General features: G+C 44.2%; 3 protein-coding genes across 4 annotated transcripts in view; 1 reads left to right on the plus strand and 2 right to left on the minus strand.

Annotated features, from left to right (window-relative positions):
• The window catches only part of stk11ip (serine/threonine kinase 11 interacting protein), a 29,073-nt gene extending 19,864 nt beyond the window's left edge, over positions 1-9,209 (minus strand). For both annotated transcript variants that reach the window (XM_034677720.1, XM_034677718.1), the window contains exons 1-2: positions 9,105-9,209; positions 6,542-6,639 (exon numbers count right to left, since the gene is read on the minus strand). In XM_034677720.1, the coding sequence (XP_034533611.1) occupies positions 6,542-6,600 (59 nt within the window). In that variant the 5' untranslated portion in view covers positions 6,601-6,639; positions 9,105-9,209. The remainder of the gene's footprint in view (positions 1-6,541; positions 6,640-9,104) is intronic.
• On the plus strand, positions 1,171-11,346 carry igfbp2a (insulin-like growth factor binding protein 2a). The gene is made up of 4 exons (XM_034677722.1): positions 1,171-1,707; positions 9,292-9,473; positions 10,252-10,392; positions 10,755-11,346. Exons 1-4 carry the CDS (start codon positions 1,257-1,259, stop codon positions 10,911-10,913), a joined length of 933 nt encoding a protein of 310 aa, XP_034533613.1. The 5' UTR covers positions 1,171-1,256; the 3' UTR covers positions 10,914-11,346.
• A 572-nt stretch (positions 11,347-11,918) lies between these two features.
• igfbp5a (insulin-like growth factor binding protein 5a) lies at positions 11,919-20,266 on the minus strand. Its single transcript, XM_034677331.1, has 4 exons — positions 19,391-20,266; positions 14,646-14,857; positions 14,104-14,223; positions 11,919-13,998 (listed from the first exon to the last, which is right to left on the minus strand). Exons 1-4 carry the CDS (start codon positions 19,722-19,724, stop codon positions 13,861-13,863), a joined length of 804 nt encoding a protein of 267 aa, XP_034533222.1. The 5' UTR covers positions 19,725-20,266; the 3' UTR covers positions 11,919-13,860.
• Between the last annotated feature and the right edge of the window lie 664 nt (positions 20,267-20,930).

A 20,930-nucleotide genomic window follows, 5' to 3' on the forward strand; every position in this document is an offset into this window, starting at 1 on the left:
GCTTTTAGACTCACAGAATCTGACCTCTTGCATGCAAACCTCTCTGCAGAAGCTTGTATACAATCAGTGATCCCATACCTCCCTCCATCAATGTGGAGTTTATCCAGAGTTTCCACAGGGAGGAAATTTAAGTAACTGACCTTGGTGGGGATTACTTTGCACACATAGCAACCCATCCTGTGGCCTGTTTGGGTCTTATTAGCCGCCTGCTTTTCCATGCATCGGTTTCAGAATGTGACATATGAGGTTCTGTGTGCAAACAGGCCTCTGGGCATCCTACTGATTTACACCCATGGGACACAAGACAGCTTGAAATGCGCCCTTTCTGTCCCCAAATAGGATTAAATCAGCGTGCACCCACAAAACAAAATACTCTGCATTTATATCTGCGGGAGTAGGGTTACACATTTTATTTCTGCCCTCTTGGATAAACACACACAGGGTTAATAGCAGCTTGTCAATAGGAAACATTGCTATATGTGCACAGAGGCATTACTGTACACAGGGGTATAAGTTGGTGAGTTTTAATTGAGTGTCAATGGACATGTCTGCCACAGCAGGGGAGGTCTTTCCATGTTAGGAACGCTCTGCACATAGTCCTTTTGTTTGTTTGTTTGTTTATTGATGCATTCTGGGAGTCTGGGGTGGGCTGTGCTGATTGAAAGGAAACATGCAATATGTAAATTAAAGCTGTCCAGGCTGGGGGATTTAATTTACAGGCTTATTCTGAGGAGATGCTCAAGATTCAGGATTAGTTTTGAGATGTGTTGTACAATAAAGAGAATAAGTTTGTGCAAAAGATACAGGAAGATGTTTTTGTTATAAAAAGGTAACCTGTGCCTCTTTTGAAGGATGCATATTGCACCTGCACACCTGTGATGTAGTCTTGACAAAATCAGAAGAAGAAGGTCCAAATTAAGACTTTTCATTTTTACATTAAATGCATTTTTTACAAGTGCTTTGGTCTAATTACAGAAAGTGAAAAGGTAATAACAGTTTATAAAGCTGGAGGAGCAAACAGGCTTCCATCCTATACTTTTAAGAGCAATATTCTCACTTTGGTTCATGCAATTCAAAATAAAGATAAGAGGAGGAAAGAAGCACAAAGCAAACTTATTATTTCTCCATTAAAAGTCTCATTTGAACAAAACCCAGTCCCTTCAATTTCACATTAACACCAACATGTGGCCCCAAGAGCAAACCTGGGAATTTGTAGGACCCAGCAGCCCTCCCAGCCCCCGGCTTCACCTGTTCGCATGCACATTTCTTCCCCTTCTCCCCCACTTGGGATTGCCTTCTATCACCCCATGATAATGCCCAGAACCCTCACGCCTCTAACAATGCTCTCGTACGCGGGCTGCAACTTGCTGATCCTCTCCGTGTCCCTCGCCGGTGCCTCCCTGGCCGAGATGGTGTTCCGCTGCCCGGGCTGCACCGCGGAGCGTCAGGCGCTGTGCCCGAAGCTCACCGAGGCTTGCGCGGAAATCGTGCGCGAACCTGGCTGCGGGTGCTGCCCCGTGTGCGCCCGGCAAGAGGGCGAGATGTGCGGCGTGTACACCCCGAGGTGCTCCACGGGTCTGCGGTGCTACCCCACGCCCGACTCGGAGCTTCCCCTGGAGCAACTGGTGCAGGGCCAGGGCCAGTGCCGGCGCAAAGTGGACACCGAGACCAGCACCCTCAGCCAGGAGCAGCGCGAGCAAACCAGCGGTTAGTTGGTTTATTACTGGGAATCTGGTTGTCCTCTATCAATTTTTAATGAGTCTGTCTAGACAGCAGCATGGGGAATAGTGGAGAAATATTGCAGAGTCATGAAGGCTGAGCCAAAATCTGTGTCAAACAGGGACTGTTGCTTCATGGGGAAGATCTGTGAGCACAGATAGATACATTGTTTACCTTTCTTGTGTGCATACATCCTTTTTGCACAATTCATTTCACAATCATGCATTTTGACCCCCTGTAGTCATCACTAAAAACTCAGTTATCTAGATATGTGCACCACCAGCATGTTTTTCCCCATTTGATATCACTGTGTGCAATCTATTCACTTTCCTGCAGTATTGATCTGCTTTTTTGCTTGTTGCATGCCATTATCACACACTCCTGTTAAAGTCTGTGTTGCATAGACCTGTTCAAAGTCTTGTGAATCATCCTGGTGTGCATGAGCAGAGAGACACAAAAGAGGAGAACTTACTCAGCCCACCTCAGCTATGCACCCAACAGCTGGCCCCTGCAGTCTTTCCCCAATATCTGCCTTTAAAAGTTTGTAACAACAACAAGGAAGTGACCTGCAAAAACATCACAGAAGTTCTACTCTCTGTGGAATGGGATGCAGTAAACATGGTAGTATTGATGTTGACATTTCCACAGGGGAGTGAAAGAGAGAGAGAAAACTACAGCAGGAGGAATGCTGCATTGATTGGAGAAGTGGACTTTAAGCTTTGACTGCATGTTGCTAACTGCTTTTGACTGTAACTACATTGACAGGGTTCTCTGCATTGAGCTGTACGTACATGCAGGAGGATCACAATGAAGCTTGGTGGTGTGTGTTTGAACAAGAAAAGGTCACAGAGAAGAAGAAAAGCCAACAGCCTCATTAATTGGCTGCAAACAAGCAATGAGTGTCCAATGGAGCCCGCCGGGGTGTGATTTTATCCTCATTTACGAAATCCAGGCTTTGTCAGAGTTTACCTCCAGACTGACACGTGTTTATCTTGGCTCTGGGACGTAGAAAAACCACCCGAGTAACCCTTTTCTCTGTCAGGACTCTAACACACACACTAACTGACAAAAGCTTTAAAAAGGCCTCACGACACGTTTAATAATCGGCTGATTAAATTCCACTTTTGTGCAAACTTTGGCTGCAATAACCTAGCCATGAGTTCAAGAGTTACGTAAGAGCACAACAAGACAAAACCCTGGATGCATCGTGTAAAGACTTGCTTGCGAGGAGGCAATTTGTTAGATGTCAATGATTTTTCTCTCCCCTCAGGTTTTTTGGCCTCGTTGTGTGATTCGTCTCGCAGGTTGAAAGCTCTGAGATGAAGTCAGAAGTGTCTAACAACGCAGTTAAAGCTCAGAAATTGGCTCTAAAAGGAGGGTTTGGATAAAAGGTTTGCAGTTTCAGATGGAAGAGTGATTTCTGACAAAGACTGAGTGGCCTAAGTGAAGTGTACAAAGTGTTTTCTGGAGGTCAGAAGAGAGGAAAGTGTTTTTCTCTGCAGCAGAAAAAAAAGGCTGCAAAATGCCGCAGACTCTCTTTAGGGTTCAAAACTTGTATTCACATTTCATTTGATTTCATTAATGTAGTGCACATGCAGCTGCTGCAACAGGTGGTCAGTGTTTGGCCCAGTTTTAGACATCTTGACTATCTGGCTTGTGTTCTGTCCAGATACTCACATCTCACTTTCATCTAATTTACCCCCTGAGAGTTTCTGTTCAAAGGTGGAGGAAGGATAATCATGATGCAAAGTGGTCGTATTTAGTTGAATGAGGAGCAAGATAAGCGAAGACCCCGGCAGAGAATCCAGGGATGAAACACTGCAGCTGCGTTTTCAAGCCTTAACACTGTTGCAAACATATTGAACCTGGTCTCTGGACTTGAAAGTGTTACAGTATGATGTTAACAACATATTAAAGAGGTTGCATTCAAGGTAAATAAATAACAACAATATAGCCTCACGCTGCATTCACGGCAGCCATTTTCCTTTCATTCTAAGAGTCTGAAGCTCAAAGTCTGTTTCAGATTATTTAAGTAGGTAATCTAAAAAACCACACTCATTTAACTTCTCTTTAACTAGCTGACTTTAACTTCATGCAGTGAATATTTTAACCGTTTATTTGCATCAGTAGAAATGATCCAAAGCTTCTATCCAACGACAGCTGGAGTACAAACTCCCAAAACTCCTGGATCAGCAGTAAAAACAACGAACACAAGAGAGGTCAAAGGTCAGAACCAGTGTGCCTTTGACCCTAAAGCACCGTGTTAGAAGAGCACACCTGAAAGATTGCATTTTGAATCTAGTACTGCAGCTGATTTCTAGTTTAAATGCCTTCAACGTGCCGTCAGATAAAAGCTGCAGTGATTATTTTCAAAGAGGAACAATGAACTAATTTAGCTCTTTGTTTGCTTTTAATGAAACTTTGATTGGATTAAGTGTACTGGCACTGTGCATGCTTATTTTGTTCTGTGGTCCAGACCGCAGGCGTGTTTTTGTTCACTGTTTTAAATTATCTAAGCACCTAATTACAGCATATTAGTAATTAGATATGGCTTTAAAAGTCTCCAAAAATGCACTCCCCTAGAGTTGAGAGAGCGTTTTAGAATTGAAGCAATGTCCTGTTAAGCTCAGGTGAAACTTTTGTCTCCTTGGAAGGATTCAGATTTGATTTGTGCAAGTTAATTCGACTATAACTTCACTATCAATCAATATTAAAAGATCTGCAGAGACTCTAAGTGTGCATTGCTGCTGATATCTTACTTTATCTGAAGCTGCAGACTGTATGACACTGAATTCACCATCAAGTCTCTGATGTTTCTGCGGTGCCTCGACGCGGCTTCCTATTATGCATGCGACCACACAGAGATGTGGTTCCCTCAGTTTCAGATGAACATCTGAATTGGAAACATCAAAATATGAAAATGCATTCTGGTTAAGTTGAATAAGACCAAAACCAGTTCCTGTGTGCTCAGATTTCCCACCACCAAACATCCCTCTCTTTGGAGCATCTGTGATCCGTGTTTGTGTGATGGGTGAGTGATTGTCAGCATGTGTTACTGCAGGAAACTCTGAAATTAAGGAGACAGGCTTCATTTTACTCGTGCAACCTGAAGAAACATGCATATAATAGGGAGAATGGTTGACTAAATGTTATGACAGATATCTTAAAGAGCCTTAAAACTGAGTTCAAAGATCCTAAGTCTTAAAGAGAATCCACTTCTGTGTGATGTGGTGAAGGTTGGAGGACAAAACGAGACATTCCCTTTAAGCCGTGAACCCAGTGACACTAATATTTAAAATAGGTCATTTTTATAAATAAAATCCAGATACAATCTCACAGTGTGTATTTCTATTTCAATTCCAGGCTTCACTACAAAAACATCCCATGTTTCTTAAATTTTAAGCTGACTCCTCAAACCAAGAGCTGAAACTTCTCCTCTATCATCTCTGTTTATACACAGGATCACCTGATATTCTGTTCCCACAGAAACCTGGACCCAAATAAATGTTCTCTGAACCAGACTGGATGGATGTTTAGTTGTTCTAACTTGGTTCTCACCAAACACGACCTCGAGAAGGAAGTAATGAGCTGATTAATTCAACCCAACGCAGCCAAAAGTTGGCTCCAAAGGCGCCAAGTTCTCATAAGATGCTCATTTATTATAAAACCTTAAAATATATTCTCTGAGTCAGTTTTGCTCGAGTGTCCAGAGTCTGTTTTGGATGTTGGGGATTTCTTATCGTTATAAAAGTTGTTATGGAGGGAAAAAACGGCCTGACAAAGGAAAGTGGAAAACTCCTGTGCCATCTGGCCGCTCACATAACATGGTTAGCTAACAAGGGGGCATTCCTGTGTACCTGTGGGGGCATCCAGACAGAGCTCGCAGGGACTAAAATAGCTCCAAGATAATCCCCCCAACCAGAGTCTCCAAAAACAGGGGCATTTGTACCATCTCCCCCCCAGGCGTCGACTTCACGTGTACCCGTGCCAAGAATCTCCCCGTGCCTGTTGAGAGCCAGAGGAACTTCCCGCCGCTCCGTTTTATGGTCAACGGTGATTTACGGCAATCCAAACACCGTCTGAAATACTACGGGGAATGGGATGTGGGGTGTCTCTGAACTGATTTAGGATATTACTTAGCGACACCCATGTTTACACTTCCAACGGTGCATGATCGGGGGTTTAAGGATCACGGACGCCAAAAAATGAAGGTGATGGAGATGCAGATGGAGGTTAAGAGTTTCCACAAATTTCTTAGGGACCATCCTCCGGGCAGCACGAATGGCTGTACCAAATATTGTAAATCTTAATCTGTGATGTTGTTCTCAAACAGCCCTCTGTACTGTGTCCCCTCCTAGAGTCCCTTGACCTTTTAAAAACCTGATCACCTTGGAAACACTGATGTTGACATTTAAGAAGCATAAGGTTTTCACCCAGTGACCAGCCATACATCCCTGTAGTAAAACAACCCAAGAGACGGGTGACACAGGATGCCCTTCAAGATCAATGTTCCAGATCTCCCAAGTTCATGTCCTAGCTGGTAGTGAGGGCGTGCCAGAGCCTGTCCAACACCAGCTTTTAGATCACGGTTGTGGGCCAGAAACCCTGGAAGGTAACCTTATCTGCACTTTGCTGAGGTTGTGTTTCTAGGAACAGCCTCTCTTCATAAAGGATGAAGTGTCTCTTTGCAGACCTTTTCACCAGCATGACCTATTTCACACCTCTGAGCTCCAAAGTGACGGAGGTGAACTTTGTCTCAGATTTCCACACATAAGACTTTAAAAGGAAAGTTCAGATTCGTGGAAATGTTGTTCTTACGTACCCAAAGGCTCTGTCTTGTTGACGTCTTTGTGGGTCCAGGCTCAGCTCAGGTTTGTTCATGGAAGTCTATGGAATCAGGAAGAAGCTGGGTAGCACTTTCTGCAGATATTAACCAAAAAAGAAGCATTAATATTTCATTATTCTCCATGAGGAGAAGCTAGTTTCTGATCCCAGTGATGCCCAGTAACTTCACCAATCAGTATCACTCCTTACACCCTGCATGGCAAGACGTAAGAAAGACATCACAACCACTCAAACGAGGATCTTTCTGTATCCTTGGAAGCAGGATTGTTCTCCGTCCAGCTTGTATCTTTCCTCTCCCGACCCCTCCGTTCTCCGCGACCGGGCCAAGCTTTGCCATTTGCTCAGTTGACCCTGAATCTTGCCAATCAGACATGACACTTCTGGCCTACGTGCCATCTGGGAATTCGACATGGATCAGATATAGAAAGGAAGCCTCTCTGGACCATTGTGTGAGGATTAACTCAAGCAGTAGACTGGACAGTAGGCCTGCTGCTCTGTTTATACTGCTGATCCCGAGCCCACCGCTGTGGAACGGCTTGGACTGCAGAGGCCTAGTGCCCCCTGAAAGTGGGGTCCTGACCCTCTGAGTTTGTGTGTGTACATGTACATTCAATAGGAAGATTGCTGCTTATACAGTGTATGTGCATGTGTGTCTATATGAACCCAGACAGTGAGGGTTTCAGGTTTCCCCACAAAAGAGGGGAGTGATGGTTTTGTGCTTTGGATACTGTGGAGATTATGTAAGACAGCAAAACAAAAAGCTCCCCAGCTGCTGATACTCCTGAGTTTGAACACACACCTGATTTCAGTTGACTTTTGCCCCTTCTTTTTGCAAAGAAACTCAGTCTTCAAAGAGCAGCCAGAGCGAGCACAGTGGAGCGTCATAGGGGGAACTCGAGTCCAACAACACCAGATCTATCTGATGGCAAAAGGCGCCAGCACCTTGTTATTGCTTCGTTTGGAATTTCCTTTCTCCCGTTCTCTCTTAGGCCTTTTGTAATCATATTCTACAACCGGATGTCAAATTTACCTCTTGCAGAGTATCCCCGCTTGCTTTCTTTCTCTGTCCCTCAGACGCCTTTTCCACAAGTCTGCAACTTACAGCTAAGCCATGGCATAACTTCGAACTATCCGCTTTCTTGACCTTCTCTACTGTCTGTGCTTATTTCCCTTCTTTCCTTTGGTGTCAAGTGAAGTTCTGTAAAGAGAAATAAATGCATTCCTGTAAAAAACTCAGCTTCTTTCTGCTCTGTGCAGCCTTCTCAATCTGCTGGTTTTTGAAGTGACGCTCCTTTTCCACTCCCTAAGCATGCTCTGTTGTCAGAAACAACATGTTGGGTTGGACCTGATGGCCTCTCACATTGTTTGCTCCATCTGTTTGAAGAGAGAGGGGTTTTTTTTTTTTAGGGTTGATGTTTAACAAGACTCCAAGGAGAGAGGAGACGGTCAAAGTGGATTAAAAACGCCTGGAGGAATCACTGCATGGCCACAGGAAGTCTGCTTTACAAGAAGCAGTGTTACATCAGCTTATTCAATCCACTTCTTCGAGGTTAAGAGAAGTGGGTCACTTTGTTACTTGGCTAAATATGCTATGCTTGTTTTCTTTAAGTGTTATTCCTGTAACTGCAAATCCAAAGACAAGAAAAGCATCTTAAAGTGATGAGAGAAGAGAGGTTGTCGTGCACCTTCTTAAAAATGCAGATCCCAAGCCCTGTGATTAGTCCGCTTGATGCTGCATATTCCATTTCCTTGGATGTCTTTCCTTCTTTGCAGTAATTGCAGTTTGTTAACCTGCTGCTCCACATTTATCAGCTCCAACTCAGAGATAGTATGCTCTGATTTGTGGTTTACTGTATACAAACAAGCACAGAACGTAGCGGGATGACTAGCATACAAATCACACCGCCGACTAGAGTTTAGGCAGAGTATTGCACACTTTTTATTCTTCCCCTGATCTATTCCTGCTCTCTGTTTCACTGCGATCAGAGGCGATATGAGTCCAGGTAGTGAGCTCACTGATACTCAGTAAAACCTGATACAGTTCAGACTGGATTCATCCCTCTATCTCCCAAATACAAGTTTCAGAAAGACTCATTTAACATCTGCTCATGAAATTAAAATCACACTAGAAAGGAAAAAAGCAACCATGGAAACCCGAGTGTGACTAAAGTTCAGCAGCGGCCAACTTCTTCTCAGCCAGAGAGCTTGTTAACAGAGCTGCATGTGGTTGCCTCACTCTGCGAAAAAAAAAAAAAAGGAGAGCTTGTAGTGACTCATTGATTGTGCCGATGCATTTCAGAGCACTTTAACAGAGGTTTTGGCAAATCAGAGCTTACCCCCCTACCACTTAACAAGTCTATTCCTGGAGAAAATTTGAGCTGTGACGGTTGGGGGGAAAATTGTCACAAGCAGAAGATAGTTACAGAATATTTATGGAGAGTCAAATAAACAAGGGAAAGAGGAAAATGTAGTCAGCAATGAAAGCAAAGCATGCATGTGATTCATTTGCAGTGCAGGCCAGAATGAAAGGGAGCCATTACCTTGCTTCAATCCTGTTGAATTGTATGACAATGGTGGTGAATCCAGCTGAAGGAAGCCATGCTGTCCTCTTAAAGAAACAGAGCGCACAGTCTCACCTCTTAATCTGTCACTGCAATTTGAAGACTTTGGTGACAATAACACTAAGAAGTTGGATCTGAATGTCATTCCTTGTCTTCACATCCACAGGGGAGGCCGTGGAGCCGCTTCCCGACCAGGGTGTGAGCGAGATCCCGGCCATCCGGAAGCCCACCAAAGAGAGCACGTGGCTCGGGCCCAAGGAGAGCGCCGTACGTCAGCACAGGCAGGAGATGAAGACCAAGATGAAGACCAACAAGGTGGAGGAGGTGAAACCGGCACGGCCCATACAGGTGAGGCGTAGGAGGGGGAAAGAAGTGGAAGAGGAGGAATACACTCTCTTAGCAACATAACAAGCATCTGTTCCTGTTTGGATTCTGCAGAGGAAAGTGCAGTAACACATGAAGCTGAATGCAGGAATACTTTTAATGAGGCTCAGCTCAAAGAAAAGGCTTTTCTCCACTGCTTTCCAATCAGAAATCAAACTTTAACTGACCTTGGATACACCTGATCCTCTCTGTATCCCTGACTCTGGACTCCCGGGGCATTTCTAACCGGCATCATGGTATTTTCCATCCGCCATTAAAAACATTTAAAAGGTTATTGCTCCACCAGAAACGTATAACCGTCTCAACAAGACATTTGGCTCCTTTTGAATCGTGAGGTAAACCTGAGGTCACTGGCAGGAGGTGTTATTCATTACTGGCAAGAAAACATGAATCATTTGCTCATTACAGAAAATCCCCTTAGCTTTATAGTGTGTGAGTGTGAGTGCCTTCTTTTATGAGATTTTTATGCAGCAAGTGAGCAATGCGCTGATTGCTTTGCAAACACATTTTGTTGCTAATGCATGTTTAAGATATCTAATCTCTTCTGTGTGCATAGATAGAACACATCAATTCTTAAATCCATGCACATGTCGCAATAAACAGGATCATTTGTCCTGAACATTTTTTGCTGCAGGCTACAGAACTCAACCCAGAAACCCGAGGACACTAACACACCCAAATCAAGCTGCACGGTCTTGTGAACATGACAAGTGTTGTTGTTTTTTGCTCTGCTTTTTTCAAGACTCAGTGTCAGCAGGAGCTGGACCAGATCCTGGAGAGGATATCCAAGATGCCCTTCAGAGATAACAGGGGTCCACTGGAAGACCTGTACGCCCTGCACATCCCCAACTGCGACAAGAGGGGGCAGTATAACCTCAAACAGGTGACTGCAGGCGATGGAAGGCAGAGGAGGCTTTGTCACCTGAAGCATTTAGTCATTCTACTTGCACTTTTATGAAGATACAAGCAATTATTTGACATTTAATTTTGCAGAAACTCCCTAACTTTCAAGATATTTATTCATATGTTATAAAGAAAGCGAAACATGTGCACTTGGACACTTACAATAGAAGCTTCTGTGGATGCTTCTGCACCAAAAATACTCATGCATGCTTAAACTTGACAAATGTCAGATATGATCCAGATATTGAATCGATACAACTTGTCAAACAAACTCATCCATGCATGTTAAGGATCCCAAATGTCCTAAAAAGATGCAGAAATCAACCTTATTCTGTGTTTCAGTGCAAGATGTCTCTCCACGGTCAGAGAGGCGAGTGCTGGTGTGTCAACCCTCACACAGGCCGACCCATCCCAGCAGCTCCCACTGTGAGGGGCGACCCCAACTGCAGCCAGTACCTCAGAGACCAGGAGCTGGAGCTCCCTGACATGGCCCAGATATAGTGTGGCGTTTAAAAACCAAATGAAAAAAAAAACTGTAAAGTCCTTGGGAACAAAACATCTGAGTAAGCTATATATTATCTTTCAGTGTGTATGCGTCTCTAGTTTACATGATGACAGTGACATGTGAAATCTTCGCCACCAGAGAGGATAACATGGTAGAATCCAGCTTGCTGCGTAGGACGTAACTGCAGATTATTCTTAGGAGGAGGAAAGATAAGACTCGTAGATGTCAGCTGAAGTGTCGGTGACTTTGCTTTACTAATTGTGACTCTGCTCAGATTTGCTCTGTTATCAGTGTTTTGTACTGTATGTGTTAAAAAAGGAAGAGCCTTTAACATATTTGATGTTTTTAGGAGTTTTTTTGTGTCCTAGCTCGCAGACTACTGTTACTCAACATTAACAGATAATGCTATTAAAATGGTGACAAACTCAACGTGCCTGCGTGTTTGTTTTTAACTGACTTGCTTTGAATCTGGTGCAAAACAAAGACTTAATGTTGCTAAACGTCATCCTTTTCCAGTTGTGACTCCTTGGATTTAATGCAAAAGTATCTGTAGAAGTTTACAGCCATGCATGTGACCAAAACAAATTTGCTTGACAGGTTAAAGCTAATGTTCATGGCTGATGTTTGTTCATCTATCCAAAAGCTCTCATCACATTTCAGTCTTTTGTAAATTTCAACCTCATGGTGCAGCTACAGGTGGAGGATAATGAGCATGTGCTTTCAGTTTAAGTACTGATTTCATCCTCCAGGGGGCATCAGAAAGTAAGACTAGGAAACATCCTCTGGGGACCATGAATGGATTAAACTCATGCAGGACGTGGATTGCTCGCCCTTAAAGCTTGCAGCCACCTTTACCACACCCTGATGGATTATGTCCCAGCTAGCAGTTTTTGACAGCAGGTGGAACAACCTGCATGGAAAACCTGGAGTGACACCTCCAAAGCTGCAGAGATAGCATCCACCAAAAGAAAAAAACAACACACAACCACTGACTCGACAGATTGACATCTTTGCAGAGTCCACACATGTAAGACAAAAGTGCAGGTTTGCATTTTTGTGAGTACATGAACTTTATTTAAATAGTGATTTGTCATTACAAAAAAAACCGGGTACATCAATTACACGCCTGATAAATATTTCACTATAATGTTCACATTGATCTTTGCTTGAGCTGAGATTTCTGAGAAGTTCAAAGTGTCACTGTGTTGTGCTACTATTAACAGCAAGTGTTTGTGAGCCCCCCGCCCCCCCCCCCCCCTCCCCTCCCCCACCCGTCAGTGCAGGAGGAATGTCTGAGATTTTAAAAGTCATGAGTTGGGAGATTAAAACAACAGAAAAGAGGAGATTGACTTGAGGATCTTTGTTTTCTTTGACAGCAACCATCTAAAAACTTCTGTGCTGAAGTGTCCCTCTTTCAACAACACATTGAGTCCACATGCAAATCCAATTCAAAGTGGCGTGGGCCAGAAGGCACTTGAATTTACATACAAACTCAGCGACCTTGCTCTGTGCAGGATAAGAGACCTGATAAAACCATGAGAGTGAGTCCCAGATTTGCCTGTGGAGACCCTGCACGTGGAAAAAGAACCAACGCGGGGCGTTTGCATACGATTTGTGTGTGGAGGGAAATGCACAGCACCACATTTGTCAGACAGTAGCTTGGATAGACTTAGCTTGAGAGAGTCTACACCAGAGATTTCTTGTAATTGAGAACGATATAAGGGCATGGCACGTGCAGTACGGTATACAAACATACAAACACACTCAGGAGCATGCACACACACACACTCTGTACATACATTTACAAACAGTGGACGCGATTATCTGGACTTGAAGAAGGCTTTTAAGTATCAACCTCTTACTGTACAATAGTTTGTTTATGAATTGGGTTTTATTCTAGTTACTTCAAATACAACCAAGTTTAACAGTGGACGCAGGATAGTTAGCTACAGTTACTGCTAAGTGTTGCTTTTACTGAAAATATAAAGCATCATCCGTCTGCAAAATGCATTTAAACAAGCCTTAAATGACTTGTTGATGTCTTATTTAATTTCCACAAACTTAAAGTTGAATTCTGTCCTGATTTTTATGATTGTAAGTGCAGGTTTGATCTCTTGCTAGGCTTGTGCAACCTCCAGGAAATGAAACCGCAATGATGAATCAAACTCTTGTTGTTTTCAGTTATCTCCTTGTTGCAACAGAAAAAAGCACATGACATGATAAGTGAGCTGTAGAGGTACTTGTTGGTAGATTTTGTGACATTTGGACAGAGTCATAGCTTCAATCTTAACCAGACTGACACAAAAAGTGGTGTCACTCTTCTTGTTCTCTCTCTGCAAGAGAGTTAGTTTTGTGGGTTAAACATCTCCGGTTAGAGAATAAACGGCTAACAAACAGCGATAGCTTTCCTGCCGCCAAAAGGCTCCTGTCCTCCCCCATGTGATAACAACATACAAAATATATTTTACATCAGAATATCATCCTCAACACTAACATAAAGTTTTACATCACTAATTTCGACAAGAACCGACTCAAAAAAGACAAAATATTGATTTTTAGCCACATTTAAAATATGTCTTGTCCTACGATTTCTTGATAGAATTTAGCAACACACTCCAAGTACACAATATATCATCGTATCATACAAATATATATATAATCCTCTATTCTATCTATGGATATAAAGAGGCAGGGTGTTAGCTGACCTCAAACATAGTCAGTCGGGAGCTGGAGTTAAGATCTACACGTGCAGATTTTAACCCAAGAACTTCGTTTCAACTCCCTTTCAACAAGACAAGAAAAACAACGTAGTCCATCACACCTGACCAAATATTTATAACTATTTGTGCCACTTGTTTCCTGATTTGGCAGTCATTTAGCGTGCTAGCTTGATTGGCAGGGTTTAGAGAAGAACAGGGCTCAGAGTACGACCGCTTCACTTTATCATTCATTGCTGTTGCTGCTGCTCTCCAGCTCTTTGCACTGCAGGTCTCCTCCGGCGTAGTTGATGCCGGGGATCTTCACGCCAAAGCGGTCCACGCACCAGCAGATCCCCCTTCTCCGACCGCGGGATGGCTTACACTGCAAGGAAAAAGGGTGAAGAGGAGGCGTTTAAAAAGTGCTTCAAAAGTTTAAATCCTGCAGATATAAAGCAAACCTTTGAGCTGAGAAGAGGTGTATCCATACCTGTTTGCGCTTGAAGAAGCCCTTCTTGTCACAGTTGGGGATGTAAAGAGAGAGAGCCAGAACCCTAGAAGTGTCCTTCATGCTCTGAATGAGATTATCCAGTCTTCTCCTGCAGGGTCCCTACACACACACACACACACACACACACACACACACACACACACACACACACAACCAAATGTGAGTTTTTGCGTGAGTCAGTTTATTTCTGTGCCCCAGAGTAGAAACTGTGGTTTAACATGACATGAAGTCAAGAATTACGAGGTAATTTGGCAATTAAGTCTGTTCACACCATGTTGTCACGTGTGAAAGTGGCCCTCGAGGCTTCTTGGCAGATTTGTTAGAACTGGTTTCTTCTTTATGAAGCCTGCAGCAGTAGGATGCAGTATCTAAGAGTTTTTATGATATACAGCAAACCAAACATTGTTTTCTTGCCAATATCTGAACAATTATGGTTCAGAAAATTGCTCTAAATCTTGATCAGTGAATCACAAACTCCCCTCCAGGCTAAGCTGCATCTTTGTAATTCCTACTCCACTTACGAACTCTGGCTCCAGTTTATCCAGGCTGAGCGGTGTGAAGTCCAGGTTGCTGCTTTGTCCCAGTCTGGCCAGCTGCTTCTTGCGGTCCTTGGCTTGCTTCATGGCCTGGGCTTTTCGACTGCTGATGTGGTCTCTGCCGTATAGTGGCACCTTGGTTTGGGGCAGCATGGACTCTGGGACAGGTAGCACTGCACCATCGTGGGACTCTCCATCTGATAGAGGGAGAAAGTTTGAGATTTATAAAAGGTACCCTTGGATTTGAATGATTGAAAACTCAACTCTGGTATTGTGCTGAATTGCTTGGTGAGTTCCTACCAAGAAACTCAGCAAGCATAGACCCAGGCTCAATGAAGCCATCAAGATGTCACCCACTGTCAGTTAGGTCTTTTCCCTGTCGCCATCTTTGGTGTTCTGGCGCCATAAGCGACCACATTTAGATGACAGGGAGTGTATGAAATAGTCTGTCTAATGTGGTTGACAAGCTGTCACAGTAGTGACTAGTTGATCACAGGCAGCCACACCCTGAAGCACACACTACTTTGTTCTTAAAGTAACTGTAAATTGGTGTCATGTAATGTAACTTCTTCTTGCAACCAGTGGAGTCACCTCCTGTTGGATTCATGCACGAGTACAGCAATAGATCCAAATCCAGCGGGTGACGTGACAGAGGCCATGTCCATGTGTTATAAAAGCTATGACACATGTGAAATGGGGTGTTAGTGAGTTCTAACTATAAGGACAAGAAAAAGCATGAGTAAGAAAGAGCTGGAGCTTGATTCACAGAAGGATTACTATTATCAGAAGTCTTCCCCACAGTCAGGACGGTAATTTGCAGCGGAACTTTACAAATTACAGACATGCCGGATTAAATTACCAATGACTCCAATTATTACAAACAATCTAATGTCCGGAGAGGTAATATTATCCCCGTCAGAGAGGGCTTCAAAGCATTTTTCTGCTGCTTTCAAGAGCCTGTTTGAAGGAGGGTCTGAATCAGAGGCACTAAATCCAAGACAGGAGCGTCAATTTTGGCAACGTCACAACACGACATGATGATTTCATTGCAGCAAGCTAAATGCTTATTTGACACAGTCAGTGGCAAGCAGCCAGCTTCAGATTGGAAGTGTTGACATACGGGACAACACAGCCTACATTTATGGCAAGTCAGCCTGCCAGTTTGGGGTATATGTAGACCAGGGGTTTTAAAACTTTTATAGCTGCTGACCTAAATGAGATATTTAGTCTCACCCTGGCACCCAGGCCCATGAAAACATACTATTACACTTGTCATGTGGCAAGCCGACAGAAACAGCCACAGCCCGTTTTGGGTCGCAGGAGCCCTCATGTACATGCATCTTTCATCAAGAGTACAGCTTCTGCAGCTAAATCTCAGGGAGTCTCACAAGTTGCCCCCTCTCTCCCTAGTCCCACCCTCTATTCATGCCACCACAACGGCCAGAACAAGCGGCGGTGGCTTCCCTTCCCAAAAGCACTTTAAAAGTGATATTTCTCCTCATTTATAGCTTTAAACATGCATTAGCTTGTACACGTCCTAAGCCACAGCTGGCCCATTTCCACTGCTGTGTCACGCACTTGTTTCCGCTTCATTTCGGGCGGATTCTGCACATAAAGCCCCTCCATTTCTGCACTGACGTGATCGCTAAGCTACTAAGCTAGCCGGGGCGGTGAAACAAGGTCACCGCCACGTTGCAAATGACGCCTAAGCCCCTCCACCCCAACCAGTTTAGTGTCGATGATGAGTATGATGATGTCATCTGTCCACATAATGACAGGTTCTTGGAAAAAGCCAAAGAGATTCCCCCCATCCTCCAGTTTCCTGCTGACACCGTTTTTTTTTCTCTGTCTCTCTCTCTGCAGAGAAAGCTGGAGAAGATCAGCATAAGTCCAATCAAGTCCTCACTTGCTAATCCTGCAGCTTGTCTAATCTGACCTGTGCTGACTGATCACGTCTTTCATTTTCTTCCCTTCTTCTTCTGCTCCTTTTTGCTTTGTGTTTGAATAAAACATTGCACTCCAGGAGAACCAGATCCCTGCAGGATTTGAAGACAGAGAGCTGCTTCCCTTTCCTTCCCTGTTCATGCTCTTGCAAAGAACTTTCATTCCACTGTTTATCTTTCAACATCAGTGTTAAATACTTCGTCCTGAGAGTTTTGCAAAGGAGTAACTATAGTTTGATTTTCCTGTTGAGCACAGGCGATAAGAATGCAACAAGGTTCTCCATTTTCAGCTTCAAGGCCAGCCTGTGCTGTTTTTGGTTCATGCTTCAGGTGCTAAATGTTAAAAGAGACACATTGATGGTGGTGCATAAGCTCGTGTTTAAATATTGAACACTGCATTGGCCTAGCAATGCAAAATCACACTGCAAATGAGTGCTACCTTACTTTTAGTAACTTCTTGCACACTCAAAGAAATGCACAGCATGTATAAGTGCATAAACATGGACATATTCACTGTGGTGCATCAGCCCTGTAATGCAGAACCACACCTGGAAAGACATTTTAAGCAACTCCTGCGGCATTTTAAGAAATGTAATGCATGCATACAAATATATGTCCTCTCACGTGTGCATTAATGTCAGAATTCTAGTATTTGAAAGATGCTTAATGCTGAAAAGGACACATTCATAGAGGTAAATCAGCTTTGCACAGCAAGTTTACATGTGAATATTTCTTAGAATAACATTTTGAGCTCCTCCTCCCACATTTTAAGAAATGTACAGTATGGATTCATGCATATATCTTCCCATGTGTGTATAAACTGTCATTTCTCTCGGTGTGCATATGGGCTTTGCTTAATTTATGCATTGAGGGAGCGCCCAGCGGGAGCCGTGGAGTTAATGGAGAAGCTGGCTGACAGGCAGACAGATGGGGGAGTGAGTGGGGGGATCAGTAACCCACGCTCAGCCTGCGTTCTGCTGAATCACTGCACAGCCGAGACGGAGTGAGAGGAGGAGGAGGAGGAGGGAGAGGAAGAGATGAAGAGAGAAAGAGCAGGGTGGGACTGAGAAAGAGAGGGGGGAGGGAGGGAGGGAGGGAGGGGGGATACTGTGGGAAAGAGAGGGAGGAAAAAGGGAAGGGGATGTGAATAGAGGATTTTTTTTGGATACAGAACAAGTTAAATGCAGAGACTAAAAATAAAACAGAGGAATGGGCTGAGTGTCAGACCGATGGCTTCTTATTGATGATGCTTATTTGAATGTGACTCTCAAAGCTCCCCTCTTTTGTATCCTTTGCCCTTTGCAAGAAAAACTGTGGTTCTTTCCCTCAGCCCACTGAGGTTTTAACACAGCCAGAGGGATTATTTATGTTTCCAGTGTAGCTTTCCTTCTCCACTAAAACTCTCAATCTGCTGGAAAGTGAAGCAGCCGGAGACAGAATGGAGAGGGTGAAACCGGGTATGGAGAGGGGAGGGGAGAAAGAAGAAGAAGAAGAATAGGGTGTTAAAGATGAAGAGGGACGGCAGCCAGGCAGGGAAAGAGGAGAAGAGGTGGGAGAGAATAGAGAGACAAAAAGGTGTGGGAAAAAAAGGCACAGGTGGTGGATGAAGAGAGGTGACAAAAGAAGGAGAAAAAAAGAAACTGTAGAAGAAGAGTAGAGAGCTAAAAAGAGAGCCAACATTTCCCACAATTCTCTCTCCACAAAGTAGACACAGTGACTGTCATTCAGAGGAGCCAGTGAGCAGCCTCTCCTTTAGCACCACCTGTAATCTTCTCCCTTGTTTCATGTCTGACTGGGGCCCCTGAGGCGACGGGGCCACTCACACGAAACCTACTGATTTATGGCTGGCAGCCCCCCACAAGAGCTTTTTTTTAAAAAATGAGATGACAGGTTGATTGGCACCCGGCACCAATTGTTGACAGAGTTCAAGGGGTCAAGGCTCAGCGGAGGCCTTTGAGTCGTGTGCCTCGGTTAATGACAGGTGTCAGGGAGGATGACCCACATCAAGCAAGGAAGGAGCCTGAACTCACTTTACCTCCATGACCACACACTACAAAATAAAAGCATACAAATTGGTGTGATGTTTTATGACAGGGGGGCTGATCTTTTGAAGTCAGTCCTGAATCTTTTGGTTAATTTTCACCTGCACAGGTGGGCAGTTCAGTCTCATATTTACACAGGAGTTGTATCATAGTCCTGCTGTTTGCATGTGACATAATATCTGCAATGCAATGCATTAGAAACATAACAGAGCTGACTTATACATGAAGTTCAGAGATGTAATTTGACCACAAAGTCCTACATGGGAGTACAAATGGAGGAACTGAACCCAAAGTCAAGGTGCATTATCTCTAATAAGACATGGAGCTTGTTTTTTGTGCATTTGGGTGATTCTACAACCAAAGTTGGTTAATTTAGTCATTTAGGAGCTTTAATATTCTAAGTTTCATAAAAGTAAGACTTCTTTCTGGGTTCTTTCTTTGCACCAAGTCTGGAAACATCATGTCTGCAAACTAAATCCATTAAAAACACAAACAGAGCAGTGTTAGAAATAAAACCATGGGACAGAACTGCATGCTCATAGCTTCAATTTGAATGCAAAGCACCTCTAAGGAGTTGAATCAGATAAATATGATGTAAAGTAATAATTAAGAATGTATAATGAAGCTGTCATCAATCTATGACTCTATTAATTCACTTAATGGGAGTCTGGTTGAATCCAGTGACCTGTTTAAGCCTCCTCTCAGCCTCTGTGGTCTCAATCAGTCATCTCTCCGCAGGCCTTACCTTTTGACGGATGCAGCAGTTTATACAACTTCTCGTTCCTGCACACCCCGCGGCCGTGCAGCAGCGCGTGCAGCGGCTTCTCCTCGCCGTTCTTGGGCAGGCAGCGGAGTCCGCGCGTGCACGGCCCGGTGTACACGCCGCACGCCTGGCCCTCTTCGAGCGCGCACGTCAGGCAGCAGCCGCAGCCGGGCTCCTTGACCAGCTGACAGGCCACCGGCACCGGCGGACACATGGACAGGGCCTTCTGGTCGCACGGCTGGCACGGCACGTAGGACGAGCTGCAGCCGGTGATGCTCAGGAGGGGGACCACCAGGAGGGGGATACTCAGCAGCATGGTGCGCCTTTTTTGACTCTAAACTGAAGATTGTAGGACTAAAAACTGCGACGAATATCAGCTGTGTATTGTGAGGAATCCTTTCTTTTTTGCAAAGGGTGTCAGTCCAAATATCAGGGGGGTGTTTGCATCCACAGGTGCTCTGCGCGCTGGAGTCCAAGATTTCAACGCATCCAATTCTCACAGTCCTCTCTGCTTCCTTTCTCGCAGCTCTGCAACCTTGAAATGAATAATAAAAGAACAGAAGATATCCACGAGTGCGTGTCTTTTTCCTTCAGTGATGCCCGGTGCCGTTTACGCGCAACCTCCCTGTCTCCAAATGTGAAAGAAGAGCGCGCCTGGTTCCCCCTGCCTCTCCCTCTGTAGGTTATTTAACCAAAATGTATAATCTGCGGCTTTGAGCTTGCCTTTTAAAAAAAGAAACTGCCAGAGGCGAAGCCTGTAACGATGGGTATGTCAAACAACGTTTGGAGAGGGGGAGGCGCACTTGTCAACTCCGCGCGCTGCGATGCTGATTTCACAGGGCGGGTGCTGGCATGCCTCCAGATCTGCCAGATACGAGACGATGCTCCTGGAGGCGACTGAATAAGACCTTGTCTCTCTCTCTCTCTCTCTCTCTCTCTCTCTCTCTCTCTCTCTCTCTCTCTCTCTCTCTCTCTCTCTCTCTCTCTCTCTCTTTCTGCACAGTGGCCACTGAGTTTCCCCCAGGCTCATGGAAACGACATTGTTATCAATATTTTAGCTGTTGGTGCTTCAGATCAAGACACAACACTTATTACAAGAGCAAGAGGGTTAGGAAAACTTGGCTTCAGCTGCAGTTTTAGTGGTTATTGAGTCATTACTTCATGGAAGACAGACACAACTTAACATGCAGCATGGTTTGTGATTATTGAAGTGCAAAAATAGGATTTGTGATGCAGAAATTAACATGGTTTGCTTGCTGAGGTGTTAATTATGTCAGAACTCGGGAAAGCTCATGCAGGCTCACTTAAATTAATGTGCCTTCTGAATGTGACATTTTAATGATTCATGACCCAAATGAGGATTAAGTGGTTATCCTTCGGTGTCAATATTCAACACCCCAGGACAAAAATACTCTGTCAGAACATAAAAGCTGGTCCTCTCCTCTGCTGTACACAAGCACAACATTTTAATTCCCTATTTCCTCACTTGACCCGGACACATTGTGCTCAGGTTTGGAATCCA

The sequence above is a fragment of the Notolabrus celidotus genome, chromosome 24 (genome assembly GCF_009762535.1).
Source record: "Notolabrus celidotus isolate fNotCel1 chromosome 24, fNotCel1.pri, whole genome shotgun sequence".
Lineage (NCBI taxonomy): Eukaryota > Metazoa > Chordata > Actinopteri > Labriformes > Labridae > Notolabrus > Notolabrus celidotus.